Source organism: Muntiacus reevesi, chromosome 18 (genome assembly GCF_963930625.1).
Source record: "Muntiacus reevesi chromosome 18, mMunRee1.1, whole genome shotgun sequence".
NCBI classification, from domain to species: Eukaryota; Metazoa; Chordata; class Mammalia; order Artiodactyla; family Cervidae; genus Muntiacus; species Muntiacus reevesi.
In genome coordinates this window covers 40,848,441-40,867,892 of record NC_089266.1, presented here as the reverse complement: position 1 = coordinate 40,867,892, position 19,452 = coordinate 40,848,441, and the positions used below count along the sequence as shown (strand labels likewise).

Genomic DNA, 19,452 nt, shown 5'->3' with positions numbered 1-19,452 from the left:
GAAGACCCTAATAACAATCAGATGTTTTTGTTACCTCCCCAACTGTCAGGGAAAAAAATTAAATACATTTAAAGAATTCAGTAAACATGCTTCTGAAATGTAAGTATAACAAATACAAATCTATTTATTTTCATTCGAAGGAAACTGCACATTGCAATTATGAACATTTCCACTGCAGGAAAGATAAGCAGATGGTGGATGTTTTCCCAAAGTTTTTAGTGTCACTGAAGAGGCCTACATTTTTTTCAGATTCATGGTCAATGCTAAAAAGGCAACATTTAGAATGCTTTTTTTCTTCATACATATTTGAACATTTCTACAGTGACATATTTAAAGAACAGTCAGTTAAGAGAAGAGAAAACATACAGCTTATATACCATATTTATATATTCATTTTCCAGTATATACTGCTAAACTAAAAGCAACATAAGATACATATTTAATATTTTAAATACGGTGAATTATGAAAAAAATCCACTCTTGTTTCCTCTGCATTAAAATCCTACTTAATGAAAAATAACTGCATTTAAATATTCTCATCGGACACTGAAATAATCCTTTTGGAGGAAAAAAATACTAAGATTTAAATAAATAGTTTCATTTCTAAAGGGTGTTTAATTTCTGAGAGAGAGAAACTGATCTGAGTTTTCCCATGACTTTACATACAAAATGCAGATTTTTTTTTTTTTTTTTTGGCCACAGCAAAGATGCACTGGATTAGGGCCTAAATAAATAAATAGCTTGAGATGGCAAAAAAGCAAAAATGCCACATAACATTTGATTGCTCAGTTCTAAGAATTCATAACTATACATTGTAGGCTGTGGAAACCAGCATTAATAGCAAAGGATGGTTTAATGGGTTGGCGAATTCTTGACCCTCAGAACACAACACAAAACAGCACACTCACTACACTAAATATCTAAGCCTAGGGCAGCGGTCCTCAAACCTCTCAATGAGCTCTTTATAATGTAATAAGTATCTGGATTAAATGTATTTAGAAATTCTCCTAATTCTTCTGACAACTTTTCCTTCAAAGCAACAACTTTAAGTCATTTCTGCCTTCCTAGATAGAGTGCAAAGCGCCAGAAATACTGTACACCGTTACGGCTTCTCTTTTCACTCACCAAATAGGTTGTGACTATTTGCTGAAGAATACAAACATTCAGGCTTTACAGCAATATTCCAAGTTAAGCAAACACCATTCTTAGAATATCTACTCCAAGATTATCAGAGAGAGAGAATTCAAAAGGCTGCATAATCCTCAATAGAGAGAAAATGGTAGGTCAAAATCTTTCACTGTGGGAAAATCATGAGTGTTTGTTTAAAAATGGATAAATGAATCTCACTGGTAAGGTTAAATAGCTTAAAAACACCTTACTTAATTTCTAAGTCAAATGCCTACAACAGTCTATTCCAGGTTCTTGATTTGGGGTGAGGGCAAGGTCATTACATTCCTTTGAGGATTTAGTGAAAACTATGGCTTTTTTCTGCAGAGAAATAAATGTACTAATCATTGATCTACAGACCCACTTTTTCAAGTGATTTCATTGTATTCATGAACTTAGTCTAAAAGTCTGGATTAAAGGAAACTTTATTAATAGTTGCCCTGAAGAGATAGGCAATTGGAAACCAACAGTACCCACCTCCTACCCTGTCATCTTTTCACAGATAACAACTCAGCTTTAACAAGAGGCAAACACTGAATGACTGGTACTTGGATTTAACTTTGAAGCCAGAGGAAACCCACATGAATAGATAAGGCTGGGACTTTCTAAGGGTCTTCAACTAACATAGTACTTTGGACTCCTGCCATTCTAAAGCACACAATGGGCGAATCCTATGCAAAGACCCTCTTACCTGCCCCACAACGCCGCCTGCTCGCCTCTGGAAATCCCTCTCCAATCTACTTGCTTACAGCACAAAGATTCCCAAGCATTAGGCTGAAGTTTACCTACTGAAGCCCTGCAGTACCAGATACAAAAGGATTTCAGCACAACAGAAGATTTTGGACAAGATTTTGAAATTCATTAAAGTCAAATCTGACCAGTGAAGTTTTGCATTTCCTAAACCTGCTGGATACTCTGGAATTTTTTAATAGCTACCCAGAGCATGCCATTTCATGCAGCATGCCATTACAGTCCTTGTATTCTAACAGTGTGAACAATCCAACATCACTAATACATTAAACACTGCTTTATGTGCAAGTGACTGACTGAGCATGAAGGAAATGACTAGATTTAGAGTTTTTTTGATCTTATGATTTTAGAATCCATGCTACATGGGAGAGAGGATTAAAGGCAAGGTATAACTACCATGAAGGCTAATGTTTATTTAAGTTAACAGTCTTTATCTGTTCCTACTATGTCCATAAATACAGTTGCCTCACATTGTTTATTTATATTGCCTGTCATACCTAAGAAATGATTTTATTTATTTATCCCAAATGTCTACCCTTGAATTTGTGGCTCAAAAATTTTATCAGTTTACTGACCATTTTCTCTAAAGCAGCACTCCTTCCATTTACTTTTCATTTTTTGTTTTCCTTTACTTTTTCTTTATAGCTGTAAGATAAGCTGATTATTTAAAATAGTTTATTTACATTCTGGAATGTAAGTTCTAAGAGCTGAGAGTCAAGTCTTTTTGGATCATTCCCAGTGCCTAGAACATTGTAGGTGATCAATACATGAATGAACAGGTATTTACCAAGTGAAGATACAAAATTAATCAGAGGCAAATACAACACAGTAAAAAAGCATGAGATATAATGAGGAGTTCGATGTTAGTCACTGCTCTTGCGTTTATTAGTTACATAACCTGAACAAGTCATTTAATCTCTTTGAATGTCAATGTCTTTCCTTTAAAATGATGCAAAAATATTACTTCAAAGGGTTATAGGCAATAAAAGGAGGTAAAAACTTGTTGCAAATATTAATGATTATATCCCAGCAATTACTTTTGGAAAACTGGCAGAAAATTCTGTAAATCAGATGAATTTTGAGAAAGTAAGTTACTCTGTCACCTAATCCTTGGTCTTGCAGAACTGCAGAGGCAGAATGAAGCAGTGAGGAAGCACCACATGAGAAGGGATGGACTGGAATCTCACTTACCAGCTGGCTGACCTTGAAAAAAATCTCTCCAACTTCTCTGAAGCTTACTTTTCTGATCTACTGATATAAAATGTGTATGGGGGGTGCTACCTCAAAAGTGTAATTGTTTGAATAAAATGTTAATTATGAAAGCACTTTTTAAACTTTAACACAGAATATTTAATTTTAGTTAAATTGATTACCTTCCCTTAGAGAAAATCCTAATCTTGCTTGTTTCACCAGCGAAATGGAAGGAAATAGCATTACAGAATGTGTTCACATGGACTACAGACAGAGTATACGTACTCCCAATTCTTTCTGCAAGTTCTCCAACTTTGGTGAGAGGATGGAACAGAACAGGAAAAGACAGAAAAGGAAGATAGAAAATGGAAAGCGAAATAGGTTTGGAAAGACAAATTAGTAGCAAAGAATAGCTAGCAAGTGGAGTAAGTAGCAAAGTTCTGACCAACTGTGAGTCTATTTAATTTCATACCCAAGGTCACGGCCCATTTCATGGATGGGGGACTTGTGCAGCCACATATGTCAGTGCTTGAAAGGGCCTTGCACTTGATTCCATGCTCTGATGCTTTTTGAACGGGGGCGGGGCCCCCCTATTTTCATTAGCTGCTGGGCCCTGCAAATTATGTAGCTAGTTCTGCTTGCAGTCTTTCCACTAGACTAGAGGACAAGGACAACAGCTTATAACCTCAATGACTGCATACAAAGACCACTGCTAACTTAAAGGACAATTATTAACAAGTAGACTTTTAATTAGGTTGGTGATCGCCTATTTGTAGTATCTGAATTCTGAAGTTAGCAAAATACCTAGTAAAAGCCAATTTAATTAAAAAGCAGCAGATCAAATTAGAAATGCAAATATTATTTGCCTTTCCTATTTTGTAGCCCATCACATCCTAATAACAGGCCAAATGGTGATGTTAGCAAGAGAAATACCTGAAGTTCATCTGACGTTTCATTCTGAAATCCAACAAAAGACCCGAGTGACCGCGAACTACCTTCAGTTTTTGATCTGGCTATCTGCTGCCTCACAGTACGCAGAGCAGAGTGACAGCGCCACGGAAATCGTCTCTGGAGTGAAAGCCCTAACACAATCCAGTTCAATTAAATCACACCCTTTAAATAACGTTTTGTTTCTTTCCTGCTCCTTCGGACTGAGAGACAGCTGGTGGCTTTTCTTTGATCGAAGCTGAAAGGCTGAAGCTGATGAACTGAACGTTTCCCACGAGGCAATTCAATTTTTGATGCCTCCCCTTTTCCCCTTAAAGCCAAACTGACCCCATACTGGTCCATTGTGACCTTTGGACTCCTTATCAGTCACCTTCAGTCTCCGACAGGAGTTGGACTGGCCAACCCACAGACGTCCACTCTCCAGTGAACAAAGGCTTGCTATGTAAAAGAGACGAGCTGTGGGCAGAGATACCATCTGTAGAGAAGGTGCTGAACTCATCCTCTGTGTTCCAGCAGCATGTCCAGGACTGCTGCCACTACAAAACAGTGAAACTTCACCCCAAAACTTTCTCTGCCTGTGATTTAAACACACACCTTCATTAAGGAGAGAGCTCAGTTTCAAATAGAGGCAAGCAACCAATGCTAATGAATCCAGCAGGCAAGTGTGGCCTGCGTTTTAACACTCCTTTCTCCTTCCCATCTTTTTTTTCTTTAAGTCGGCCAGAAGCCCCTCTGGATACTGTTTAGATCTGCACGGACATTCAGAATAAGATTCTTTAAGAGCTCTAGAAAATGCATACAACTCTTTTCCTTTCTCCTATATCCAATACTCAAACAGCCTTAAAGATGAAAACTTTTTTTTCCCAAGATTTTAAATGGCTTGTTCCCTAAAAAGTTTCTCTCTCCAACTTTGAGAAATATACACTGGCTTTTACAAACCAGATGAGGAAATTCTAGCTTCACAAGTTTAGTTAAAAGCACTAACAAACTAATATATATGATCATTTTTTTAGATGGTTGGATGGCAGCATTAACATGAATTTTAGTAAACTCAGCGAGATGGTGAAGGACAGGGAAGCCTGGCGTGCTGCAGTCCATGGGGTTGCAAAGATTTGGCCACGACTGAGCAACTGAACAACAGCAACAGCAATCCTTAGTGAGACAGAACTTTAGGAAATCTCAATGCCACTGAACACTTCCTAAACAGAAAACAATGAAATGCTGTTCAAGGTTAATTTGCTGCAGGACCCTAAGTAAGCCAGTTATCTTTTGGCTCAAAAAACCCTAAATCAAAAATGGTGATGATTTTAGGATTAAAAAAAAACAACATGGGGTACAAACCTAAATTCACAAACACTACATGTATATTCAACACCATCTACGGATAATTAGTTTTTCCCTCATATTATCAATGTACTATTATTTCATCTTCTGGCAAGTTCTACTCAAATACCTTATAAATTATTTTCCATCAGTGACTGGATATGAAAGTGATTCCTGATAGGAAAGACAAATAAGGATCAATTTTCCTGCGTCTTCAATTGGTTCAGATGAACTGAAGGATAAAATTGCTTCTACCTTGATTTCACTTTTTATTATTTCAGGAGCACTATGAAAATGAATTACTAAATTGCTGGAGCTACAATTACTAAAACTGCAGACAGGTACGGCATTTTTGGTGAGCAAATTGGCAGTCTGTACCGAAGGTTCTAGAGATATGTATACCCTTTGGTCTGGCGATCCCAGAATTGAATTTTAGGGTATTTCCTTCAGGGACATGTGCAAAGATTTAGACACAAGGATATTCATTCAGTGAGGCTTTGTTTATAACTGCAAAAAAAACTGAACACAATCAAAATGTGCAACAATAGGGCAGAATTCAGTTCTATGGAAAACAAATAACTCTCAGAAAGGATATGAAAGAAACGCATTTGGGGACAATGGCAGGATGTTCCCAATATGCTTAGTGAAAAAAAACCAAAACAGATTACAAAGCAGACGATAGAAGACAATCCCATTTTTAAAAGGATATACATACAGAGATTGTGGATATTAACAGAACAGTAAACATCTTTGGAAAATAAGAATAAGGGTAATGCTTTTTGGGGAGAGGAGGATTTCTGATTTTTCTATCATAAGCATGTTAGCATAAGCATCTGCAATATTAAAAAAAATAGCCAATACTTTTGCTTTGTTGATTTTAAGTACCAGTAAGACCAGTTCCATTAAGAAAATCACTCACTCAGGACAAGTTCACTTTTAAACTGAGTGGGTGGTAAAGAATGAGATATTATCAACTTTACAGTGTATAAGGTAGGCAAGTTTTTAAAGCACAGAGATTCTCCCTTTGAAAAATGTCCCCAAACTGACTTCCAAGACTGCCGTAAAGAAGAGCACCGATATTCAATATTTTCTGGTTGATTCTGACTTCAATTGAGGGAGAGATTAGCTATTGTCATTTCTTTAAAAAACATTGTAAACATTCTTACAACACCATCATTTTCTGACTAACAAGGCATGTGGCCTTGCTGAGAACCTCTCCACGTGTCTAAAATGGCAATGAAGATGTCCAGCAGTGCAAGCACAGTGGACTCCCACCGTAACTGAGACGGACCACAGGTGAGACACAAAAGTGAACAGGCCCCGAACTCAGTAAGAGCCAAGACTAGGGTAGGTTCTCCACAGACGTGCTCAAATATACTTCCAAGGAGCTAAGAAATAAAGTAAGACTACAACAATGGATTTCAATCTGTAGAGAGATCGTAACAAGCCAGTCTACAATCGTCAGTGTTTCTTTAACTTTGGGAAAAAAAATTACACTGGGTTTAAATTCATTTAGTTAGAATCACTAAATCACTAAGTCAGTTTGCCATTTCCCTCAGTGCAGGAGAGTATAACAAGGTACAATCTCCTAAATTTTCAGTAGCTGCAGTAACTCTTCTTTGAATCAGTATTACTAAACTATCATAATTTGGGCCTTGTGTAACCTAGCATTTATACAGTTCTTGGTCTTTACTTTTTAGTTTTTTTTTTTTTTTTCAGTTTTATTGAGAAATAATTGACACATTGTATAAGTCTGAGATTTACAGCATGATGACCGGACTTAAATAAATCATGAAATGATTACCACAGTAAGTTTAGTGACCATCCATCATCTCATATAGATACAAAATTAAAGAAATAGAAAAAATGTTTCCTTGTGATGAGACTTGGTCTTTATTAATTGATGTTTGATCATAGGTTTACTCATATACGTGTAAACGAGCCCCCTGTCCGCTAGGATGGTTTCTATGTATACTTAAAACTAAGGAGCTGTACATGGCTTACAGAACGTTAAATAAGATGAACCATTAATTGACAACCAGGCCATTAAACTGGTAGCCAAGCCATTAAGAACAAAATCAGCACACCCTTCCCCCTACATCGCACTCCACTGTAAATATCACAAGCCCGCTCTCTGTGCCAATGGGAACCACCCAGCCTGCCACATGCTGCTGATGAAATCATATCCAGAGCTCAGTACCTGAAGAAAGCAGGGAATGGGGCATTGCTTTGGATTACTTGAATGTGTTTCTTTCCTCCCCTCTTCCCTTTGTCCTTCCTTTTTAACCATAAAACCACTGGCAGATAGTTTCATGGTTTCTGTTCTCATGCTGCCTACGGGGATTTTACAGTGCGCTCCCAGCCACTGGTACTGATTCAACAACAGCCTTTGTAAAATTGGCAGCCTTCCTAAATAAGCTATGTAGAGTCTGCAAATGCTTGTTACTGTGCTGTGTAGTCTGTGGGTACTCGATAAAAACTTGATTAAAATTCTGCCCGCATGATATATCCAAAATATGCTCAGAGCTATTTTCTAAAGTGCATGATCGGTCTTTACAAACGTCTTTCTGGATTTCTCCTTCCTACCACAAATGATTAACAGCAGTCATTCACTGACTCTTTATGACTGTGACATCTGCTACATCAGTCTTCCTTTTCTCTCACGGCTCAAGTACCCTTTACCTCTGCTTATACTAATCAAGACATGTAAGAGGGCCAGAAATAAAGGTCAGAAGTCAAATCCTACCATAAAGTCTTCACTAACCGGCTCACTTAAAATAACTTTTTGTCCTCTGAATACCTAGAGCACCAACTGCACCATTCGTCTGGCACTTAGCTGAATTGTGTTCTTATTTACCCTTTAATTAATCTGTCTTGTATCTCTCAACAGACTGAGTATCCTGGCCACAGGAACCATGTCTTGTATTTCTTTGTACCTCCCACCCTTTGCCCAGAATAGGACAATGATGCAAATGATGGAATTTCTCCTACCAGGCTGTCGTACCACTCTAATTCTTTCTCCTATACTCTGGTTCATGTTCAAAAGGGAAAAAATATCAGCTGTCATTTACTGAGTGTTTACTGTTTGCAGTACTTTATAAATATTACACTTAACTACATTTCATGCTAAGTTGCTTTGGTCGTGTTCAACTCTTTGTGACCCTGTAGTCTGTAGCCCGCCAGGCTCTTCTGTCCATGGGATTCTCTAGGCAAGAATACTGGAATGGGTTGCCATTTCCTTCTCCAGGGGATCTTCCTGACCCAGGGATCGAACCTGGGTCTCTTATGTTCTCTGCATTGGCAGGTGGGTTCTTTACCACTAGTGCCACTTGGGAAGCCCAATTAACTACATTAATTAATATTAATAGACACTATAAGCTTCATTTTATTGATGAGGAAACCAAGTTTCATGGTGGTTATAAGTTGAAGGTCGCTCAGCCTGTAGTGAAATTAAGTAGTGAAACTAATTGAAATTTAGGTCTGTTTCATTCCACACACCAGACTATTACTATCAGCCACAATAACAAGTGACAAGACACTGAATGAGTGATCCAAGACACCTTTTAAGAATTTCTAAATAGATATTTAATGAAAGGGATACTTTAAGAGTTGAGTGTGAAATTTCACTGGGAGGAATGAGCATCACAGAGGTGGGGTTGATAAAATGATCTACACCAAATCTGGTCAAAGGGATGACCAAAAAGTTCAGTTCCATACACTGTCAGAATCTATTTCATTCCCCTCCTAGGAAGAAAAATTGACACTGATAATTCACATTACCTCATAGATGTTCCAACTTCTCAAACTAAATTTTATCCCCAAATAAAGATGATATAATAATAGCAAATTAAAATTTTTTTGGTGTTCATAAGAACTGGATATATTAACTTTGAGAGAAACACAGTAATTTAAAGATGCCTGGAACAGAGGAGAGTTCCAAAGAAATGACATCTCTTAAGAGCTCTATGTTATAAGTGATACTTATTTAAAATCAGTGAAGAAAAATGAGAAATACTCATATGCAATTTATTCCTTACGAAGATCCACTGGCTTTTATTATACAAAATTTAAAAAAACAAAGATGAGACACGCAACTAAGAAGCTAAGCTCATAAACCTGTTCAGTCTTTTGTTGATGATTTCTTAGGTTGTAAACAGGCCTGTCTGTGGCATTAAGTTTTAAGGACACAGACACCACAGAAGACAAGCAAAGTAAAGTCCACAATTAGAATTGTTAGGGCTTGAAATATGCTGTTACGGATCATGAATAGCCACATGAATCTCTGTCAGTACACATTAAGTACAAATGATGAAAGTAACATAATCATAACTGAAATTTTTACTGTTCTTTCTTACTATCTGTAGCCCTAGCCCTAATGAAATGGGGCAGATATTACTCCCCCAAAAACATAAGCAACAATTTGAACCATTTCAAAAAGGTCATTATCAAAACAAACAAACAAACATCAAATAATTCTGTGTCTTCTATAACTGGATAACTGAACTTACAATTAAAAAAAAGAAAAAACCTACTCCAGTACAGGCTAACACTGAGATTTCTCTTTATTGAAGAGTAATTCAAGCCTCTGGATTCTGTAGTTTTAACAGACACACAAACAACTCCAAATCCCTCAGGTGACTAAAAGAAGGGTCACACCCCTCTGAAAACAGATTAATGCAGAAAACAAGAGTGGCCAAATTCCCGCAACCTGCAAAAAGGAAGTGAGCCCAAATAAGCCCTTTGGTGTGCAGTACTAGCAATCTATTTATAAATCATTTACTACATCCTTTCCAAATCACAGGAACACCTAAAAACGCCTTGATGCTTTTAGCACATTTCTTCAAGTTAAACCTAATTATGTTAGTGGAAGCAACATCCTGTATAATTCTAACAATGCAAAGCTAACTCTATCTGAAAGTAGTTAGGATACTAATTATTACTATTATTAATTTGCTTTCATCTTAGGAATTCAGAAGGGCTTCCCAGGTGGTTCAGTAGCAAAGAATCTACTGACCAATGCAAGACATGGTGGTTCTTTCGATCCCTGGGTGGGGAAGCTCTCCTGGAGGAGGAAATGGCCACCCACTCCAGTATTCTTGCGTGGATAATCCCATGGACAGAGGAGCCTGGCGGGCTACAGGTCGCAAAGAATCAGACACGACTGAGCACGCACACACGTAGGAATTTAGAAACATGTGATAGCATCTACACCACTATTCTTTAGCCCCAAGGCAATTTTACATATGGTAATTAAGAAGATTCACATTTACTAGAGAAACCCAAGAAGGGACAGAGCAAGAGGATCTGCAGTTTAGCCCTTCTATTACTCTAAGATCCAACAGCTCTTGGAGCCAGAAAATGACAACATCCTTAATTATCTGGCTTTGGGCAATGGTTTCTCTGTAAATCTACAGAAATTGCCCCATTTCAGAAGTAATTACAAGTGAGCACACAATCTGAAGAACAGTAATTTAGAAAAAAAAATTCATTAAGACTTTATCAAAGAAATCTTGACTTGAGTGCATCGCGACCTCACTATTCCTGCTCATCTTTCTTTATGCAGTTCGTGGCCAAAGTTGAAGGCTTTCTCCCACTCTGTTCCAAGCCAATTATTGCTCTACTTACTTCAAAGCAGCCTAAGTGTGGGTAAAGTCACACAAAGTTATTACTACTAATAAAAACACAATGTACCTTTTACTCTGACAATGGAAAATTAACTTCTCCTTTGTATTTGAAGACCATAGCACTAGGAGATTAATACACTTGATGCAAACTTAACTGATCACACTTTACACAATATTTTACCTTTTAAGGCTATATTACCTACCTATTTAAGGATCAGAAACAATCACGAAAATGGTATTGATTTAAAATCAGAGAGACATCTCATGTCTTTAAAAACTATCAACATTATTATTAGTCTCTTTACCCACCAACCAGAGATAAAAAGCTCTTAAATCATAAATGAATGTGTGGCTTCAGTAACTGAATTACTGAATATTCAGTAATAACTGAATAACTGAATTATTATAACTATGTTTTGTCCATTTCTGAGAGGAGAAATCTAGATTTTAAAGTAGCAAAGATGATAAAGACACTTATTAAGTAGAACAAGGAAGTTAAAAAATGTAAAGGCAAAACAATTTCATAAAATTATAACACTTAGAGTAGGACCTCTTGGTTCTAGGCTTTTAAAGTACAGAATTAAAATAAATAAATAAATAAATAAAGTACAGAATTGCTGCTAAAGAATTGTGTTAGAGCTAGAAAGATGGGAGACTATACCTAAATCATTCTACAGATTATATACCAGCTGGACAAAGATAACACCAAAGATTCAACAAATATCTGAGAAAAAAATCTTAAAAGTATTAGTAAACCAATTCCAGCAATATGTTAACAAGTAACGCAAACAGCGTTAAAAGGACGATTCAACTTTTGGAACTCAGTTATGTCACTGCATTGCCAAGAAAAGGGGAAATATTATCCTTCCAATAGAGGGCCAAAAAAACATCTAATCAAATTCAGTATCTGCATCTAATTTTAAAATATTTGAAGTTAGGACTAGTAGGAAATGCCCTCAGCTTGATAAGTGATCTATGCTGGAACTTATAGCACACAGTACATCTACTCAGAAAACATAAAAAGCATCCCTTTTACAATGGAAAACAAGAGCAGGAGCATTGCTACTCTTTAACGTACTAAAGTCTGAGCTGAAGCAACAGAGTTACACTCAGAGAAAACTCATTTACAGATGATATAAATCATCCACTCAGTAAAGTCAAAAAAAATCAACTAAAATATCTATTTGATATAAGGACCAAGGGTTCAGCTAGGTGGTCTGATATAAAACAAATATAAAAAGCAGTTTTACTACACACCTATAGGGACTAATTAGAAAAAGTCATGGAAAAGAAGAGCTTATTCACAAGAACAACAAAAACTTTATAAACAAATACCCATGAATATACCTAAAAAGAAATGTCTAACTACTATATGAGGAAAAGTGTAAAATTTAAATAAAGGGCATTTTAAAAACAGTGAATAAATAAACACATACCACATTCTTCATTGGGAAGGCTCATTCTGTAAAGCTGTTAATTCTCCCCCAAACTAGTTCAGTACAATTTGAATAAAAATCCCAATAGGATTTTTAAAAGTAGAATTTGACAAGTTGTGTTTAAGACTTACCTAGAAAATAAGCAAGGGTAGCTAAGATATCAAAACACACACACACTGAGGTAGGCCTTGTGATACAAGATAGTAAAATGTCTACTAAATCTATGGGAAGTGAGACAGGACTAAATAAATGGTACTGGACTCAACGACTATCCGTTTGGAAAAAAGGTAAAGTTAGAGCTCTACTTCACACAATAAAAACAGCGTATCTCGTTTCACTGTGCTTCACTTTACTGCATTTCGCAGATACCACTTTAAAAAAAACCCAAAACTGAAGATTTGTGGCAACCCTCTGTGGAGCAAGTCTACTTGTGCCATTTTTTCAACAGCATTTGATCACTTCATGTCTGTGTGTCACATTTTGGTATTTCTCGAAATATTTCAAACCCTCCACTACCAAAAACATCAAGACTTGCAGATGATGGCTTTTTTTTTTTTTAATAAAGCATTTTATAATTAAGGTAAGTACTGCTTTTTGTTACACACTTAGTAGACTATGGTGTAAACATAACTTGTATATGCACTGGGAAACCAAAAAATTTGTGTAACTTGCTTTAATGTCACATTCACTTTATCGTGGTATCTGGAACTGGATTCACATTATCTCCAAGTCTGTCTGTAAAGATAAATTCCAGTTTTAAAACGTGAAATATTTTTAAAGTGTAGACATACTGGAAAAATACAAAAGAGTACTTTTATAACCTTGGGAGTGGATGGGAAGGGTTTTTTTAAAAGCCAGATGCAAAACTCAAATCATAAGAAAAGTAATGACAGATTTTACTACATGAAAGTTTTACTACATAAAAACTTTTATACAAGATACAAAATTAAAAAACAAGCACTAGGGCCGGGAAAATAATTGTTAAACATATTCAGAATATACAGAATACTACGTGAAAAAGGAAAAAACAAATACCAATAGAAAAATAAAGTTCAAACATGCAAATCACAGAAGAAAAATGCACAAGACCAATAAAAATACAAAAGGACCCTAAAGCTCTTCAATAGTAAGGGACATGCAGAGGAGTGTTTAAGAGCAGGAGTCCTGGGTTGAGGCTGCCTGTGTTTGCATCCTGGCTGTATTATCTCAGACAAATGACTTAACATCTCTGTGCCTCTCATGTATGATTGAGGATAACACCTAAGTCAAAGTTGTTAAGAATAGAGAATGAGATAATACGCATGATGCTCAAAACAATGCCTGGCCCACAGTAAGAGCTCAGTAAAAAATTAACTGCTATCTAGTATCATTATTAACATTACCAGGGTTGGTGAAGACACCTATATAAGTATACAAGCTGGTAAGAGCTAATTGGCAGAGCAAACTGCAAAGCTTGGCAGCATGTATCAAAAATTTAACACAAATATATCATCAGACCCAGAAATTCCACTGCTAGAATTTTATCTAAAGAAATGTTCCCACACAGATACAAAGACATATACATCAGGACTCTGAGTGCAGCAGTGTTAGGAGTTCTAGATTTGGAGACAGGAAATGCTGGTTCTAGTTTCAGTTCTACCAAGAACAAATCATGTAACCCCTGTGTAAATCACTTCACCATTTTGATTTTTCAGTTTATTTCTTCTATAAAGTGTGAATGATGACTTGCCCAATCTGCTTCACGGGACTATTTTAAGGCAATGGTTCCCAAAGTGTGGTCCCTGGATCAGCATCACTAGCATCCTCTAGGAACTTGTTAGGAATTGAAATTTTCTAGTCTCACCCCAGACCTACAGAATCAGAAACTCTGGGAGTGTGGGCAGCAACCTGTGTTTTAATAAACCATCCAGGTGATTTTGATGCAAGCTTAAGTTCAGAGAAGAGCACGTGTGAAATCACTTGCAGAACTGAAAGAGCATTAGTATTATAAACACACAAAAATAAAACTGCTTCTACCTTTCAATTTTATGAAAGGTACATTTTAGATAATTATCTCAATATGCTCTCTGTTGCTGAGCTCAAGCTTCAGAAAACACTCATGTGAAGCTAGGAAGTCAAACTCAAATGTGTAACCAAGTAAATAAAAACAATTATTTTGGGTGAAGGATTAAAAAGCTCAAGGTCACCTCATGAACAAATCAAGCAATATCTCAAACATTCAAGTTTCTAGACTTCTGATCAGTGGTTTTCGTAATGGGAACACTTTTAATGATAGCCTTTGCCAGCATTCTATCTACTAGTTCTTGATCCTTCCCTGAACTTTTCAGGACACAAAAATAGTCACCTGTTTGTGGATAAGCTATTTGTTTATAACAATAACACCAGAAAAAACCTTGGCCCCTTGCTTGGCGAATTCACTTCTCAGAGATTGAATGTTGGCTCTCTAAAAATAACACAGGTTCAAAAAAAAAAAAAAAAAAAAAGGCTCATGTATTTTTCAGATGTTCAAATTTTGTTGTATATGAAACCATGCATAGACTCTGCAAGGGTATGAAATTTCAGGATCATTTGAGCAGTATGATGCCACACTCTTGAAGTTTGATCAGATGCTGCCCTGGGTTGCTCACATATATTTTTCTAGTAGGATTAACACTTATAACAGTAACTATTTTTTGTTTCTGGAGTTAATTCAATCACTCCTTAATGTTCTTCACTGAACACATAAGAAATAACAGCATATTTGGTGAGTTTTACACAAAGGTAAGGAAAGGCCTTAATCTCATAATGATGTAATTCCCAATAAACACAGTAATACACTATTCTCTAATTTCACCTATATGTATCTACATACCACAATTAAAAGTCAAGAAATAAGAAAGGGCATGTGAAATCACCAAGCTAGTTATCCCAAAGGACCTCCTCTCAAGGTCATTAACTTTCTTCATAGGAAAGCCCCTAAGATCTCCTTGAGGTCTTGTTTATGCTGACACAATTCTCATAGGATTTGTTACATGGTTTACTTGGTTTCTAAACCCAGAGCAAATCCAATGCAACAAATGAGAAAAGGAAGAAGAAAAGCTCTTATGAGTGGGTCCAGCAGAGACAAGAGAACCATTGGGCTAAGAGAACTCAGGTGTACTCCCTCCCCGAATTAAAATGTGGTCTTCACTTAAGGACCTTAATTAACTCTTAACCTTTTAGTTGCTCCTATTCATCACTGCTTTTTACATATCTGACACTACAGGGAAATGCTCACAGCAGCTAAGTTTTTACTAACCCAGGCCTCAGAGACCATACTTCTCTTTAGGAAGGAGATTCTTCACCTTCTATGAGATCACATCACTTTGAGAACCTGATTTTTTTAAATATATGTATCTACCCAATATTTCCATATGATCTCAAGGAGTTTATTAACCTTCTAAAGTCAGTTCATAGCTTCAGTAACCATGGACCCCAAATTTAAAACTTTTGTGTTAGGAACCAAAAATGTGCATGTTTAAGTTAACAAAATTCAGGGTTTTATTTGGAATGGTCTTTAAAGATTTTTAAATGATGATGGACTGGGCAACACTGTAAATGTAAACTAAACATGATGGCTAAGGCAATACTAATAAATACACTTCAGAAGAAGTGAACATTAGCAAGACTCTCTTAAGGAAAAAAAGTGGCGAGAGACAAAAATGAAAGAGAAATAATCTGAGATTTCTTGAGAAGACCGCCTACCTTAGCAGCAAAACTCTAAGTGGAGCAAATATGTTTTTCACTACTAAGTTGAAGATGTCAGCAGTTAAAGATAATTTCTAAGACTATAGGTCTTAAAAGTAACCTCTCAATTGCTAAGACAGAAGACCATTTCTATAGTGGCTTTCAGCACTGGCCTAAGAAACACCTGGATTGTAAGGACAGTTTTGTCATTTATTAGCAAATATTTAAAGCCTCAGCTTCATTCTCTGTAAACAGAATAAATTAGTTCACACGGTGGTTGTGATGATTAAATGAGATAATACACACTAAACTCAGCACACTGGCAAGTGGTCAACGAATGGCAGCAGTTTAGTTTTTGTTTAACATCAATTTACCCATTTTACTGTGCAGTAGTTTATCGTTTGTAAATTGTTACCTACCACATACATAATCTTTCATGATCCTCTGGGGTCAGAACCACAGTGTCTTCATTTTACAGTTTAAGAAAATAAGTCAAATGCACCCCAAGACACTAATTAGTAGGAAAAGAAATGTATACACTAGATTCAAAACTCCTTTCCCCTGCAAAGCTCAGAAGCTCTGTCTTTTAAATTCTGTTTAATATTTTAACTGTAGTTAAACATACATAAAGTTTGCCATTTTAACCATTTTTAAGTGTACAGTTCAGTGCCATTAAATATTCATTCTGTTGTGCAGCTCTCACCACCATCTATCCCCATAACTTTTTCTTCTTCCTCAAATGAAACTCTGTACCCATTAGACACAGATTTCTCATTCTCTTCCTCCAAACCCTGGCAACCAGACTACTTATGCTCAAGTCCCTCATGTAAGTGGAATCATACAGTGCTTGTACTTTGTCACTGGCCTATTTCACTCAGAATGATGTCTTCAAAGTTCACCCACGTTGTAGCATTGTCAGAATCTCCTTCCTTTTTACAGGTGAATAATATTCAGTTGTATCCCAGACCACATTATGTTTATCCATGTATCCCTTAATGTACATGTGGGTTGCTTCCACTGTCTTTTTTTATTTTTTAAAGTATTGTTCACACTTATTTTGCCATTGGTTGCCCATTTTCAGATTATTCATTCCCCTCCCTTTTTTTCTTTGGTAAAAGGTAAAGTGCAGGGACTTCCCTGATGGTCCACTGGTTCAAACACCTAGCTTCCACTGCAGGGGAGGACCGGTTACAACCCTGGTCTGAGAACTATGACCCCATATGCTGCCCTTCTCCCTCTACAAGGTCCAAAAAAAGAAAAAGTAAATGGCTGATTTAATTCTACAAAGTTTATAACACAGAGCAGTAAAACCACTATATTGGGGGGGTGTGTGCTTTTTTCAATGCATCACCGAGAACCAACACAAAACGGAAAGTTAAAATGCAGATTTGATTTGGTAACAGTGGAAACTGTTAAAATAATAAATTAGATTTAAGATTATCTGACTCAGTGGTAAAGAATCTGCCTGCCAAGCAGGAGACACGGTTTGATCCCTGGGTCTGGAAGCTCTCCTGGAGAAGGAAATGGCAACCCACTCCAGGATTCCTGCCTGGGGAAACCCATGGACAGAGGAGCCTGGCGGGCTACAGTCCATGGAGTCAAAAAGGGTCGGACACGACTTAGCGATTAAACCACCACCACCACAGAAATCACTTTACAGGCTATACTTGGGACCTTTAATATAAGGATAATGTAAAGTTTCTACTGTTGGACATGAAACTAAAAAGTTCTTTAGGGTTGACCTGGGTGGGAGACAGAAGTGACTTAAGTGCCAGGAGTCTGGGAAAACCTCAGTAGGTGACTCCCCTTGAAGCCACTCGGAGTGAGAGCTAACACACTACAAAGATCAAACTGCTGCCAGCTAAAAGTAACCCTGAACCTCTCAACCAGTTTTATGATGCAACTTGAATGGATGGGAGTTCCTCTATTTTGCCCTTTTTAAATGTGAGGTGAGATTAACCACAAGCTTGAGCACACAGTTCTCAGAAATAGCTAAACCACCAAGGAAGTGAGGAACAATTCTAGAGACTCTGAAAACTGTGATGATTTAAAGATGCAACGGGATCTTGCACTTTAGCGATTGAAGGTATGCCTGCAGGCTTCGGCTGCAAGCGCGTACTACTACTGGCTGAGACAAAAAGAGTCAAACTACCACTAAAATCCAGCATTATGAAATAATTCCAGACTACAATCAGTCAGTGTGAAAAAAGAACTGTCCTTCTTCGCGTGCGCGGCTTGCAACAGAAATCTATGGTCACAAGCAAACTTATTTGAAGCAAGGAAACAAAACAACAAACACGGCGGTCTGAGCACCAGCGGGACCCGCAGCGGAGTCCTAGCGTTTCCGGCCGGGGGCTGAGAGGCTACTGACTGCCCTATAGCCCGAGTTTCCAAAATGCCAAACGGCTGTCATTCCGTCATCACAATTTCCCTGGGGCGACTTCACTTTCAGATCCTCTCAAAGTTTACCAGAAATTCCCCCAAAGGATTCTTCTGTCCGCCTTCCCACCCTCAGGACACTTTCCGCCTCCAAGAATTACTCTACATCTCCACCCTACTATGCTGCCTCTGGGGCCGCGGGAGTTGCAAGCGAGCAGAGTGCGATTTCACCCTTGCTTGCTCCCAGTTGCTGGGAAAAGCGGCAGCCGAAAAGCAAACTTTCCGAGAGACCGTTCGCAGAGGGCGGAGGGCGCGCGGCACTCACAGCTGGTTGATGGCGTTCTGCGAGATGACCGCGTTGGCGGAGAAGTAGGGGATCATGTCGGGGACACCGAGGCTGCAGGTGCAGGCGAGGGGCGCCTTCTTCTCGCGGGCCAACGTGCTCAGGGTCATGGGGCCGGCTCAGGGCGCACGGCTCCGCATCGTGGCCCCCGCCCGGCTCGGCACGAGGCGCTCGCGTTGGGCTCCACCAGACTGGAGGCGCAGGCAGTGCGGACTCCCGGCGGCCGACTTGGGCCCGCCGGGTCTCGCGGAGGCAGCCGCCGCAGCCCTAGGGCTCGGCCGTGGAGTCCCAGCGGCCGGGCGCCTCCAGCAGCCCGCCCCAACTCGCGTCCGGGGCGGGGCGGGGCGGGGCTAAGCGCGCCGGCGGGGCGGTCCCGAGAGCCGGAGGGTCGGGCCCGCCGGAGCCCCGCCCCGGAGCTCGTCGCACGCGATGGATCCGCGGCCGGCGTCCGGGCCTGCGGAGCGAGGGTCGGCATCAGGCCGCCTCGGCTTGAGTGCAGGAGTGAAGCGAGCCCGAGACTGAGGGTGTGGAATAGGGTGTGGGTGGCCAAGGAAGGCTCGCATTTCTTTGGAATGTTTCAACAGAA

General features: G+C 38.4%; 1 protein-coding gene across 5 annotated transcripts in view; it reads right to left on the bottom strand.

Annotated features, from left to right (window-relative positions):
- The window catches only part of SSH2 (slingshot protein phosphatase 2), a 229,450-nt gene that overhangs the window by 80,971 nt on the left and 129,027 nt on the right, over positions 1-19,452 (bottom strand). The window contains exon 1 of one of the 5 annotated variants that reach the window (XM_065908719.1): positions 18,849-19,145. The exons of 3 other annotated variants lie outside the window; for them this stretch is intronic. In XM_065908719.1, the coding sequence (XP_065764791.1) occupies positions 18,849-18,976 (128 nt within the window). In that variant the 5' untranslated portion in view covers positions 18,977-19,145. Of the gene's footprint in view, positions 1-4,041; positions 4,144-18,848; positions 19,146-19,452 lie in introns of those variants that run through there. One more of the 5 variants, XM_065908722.1, reaches the window with a different exon arrangement.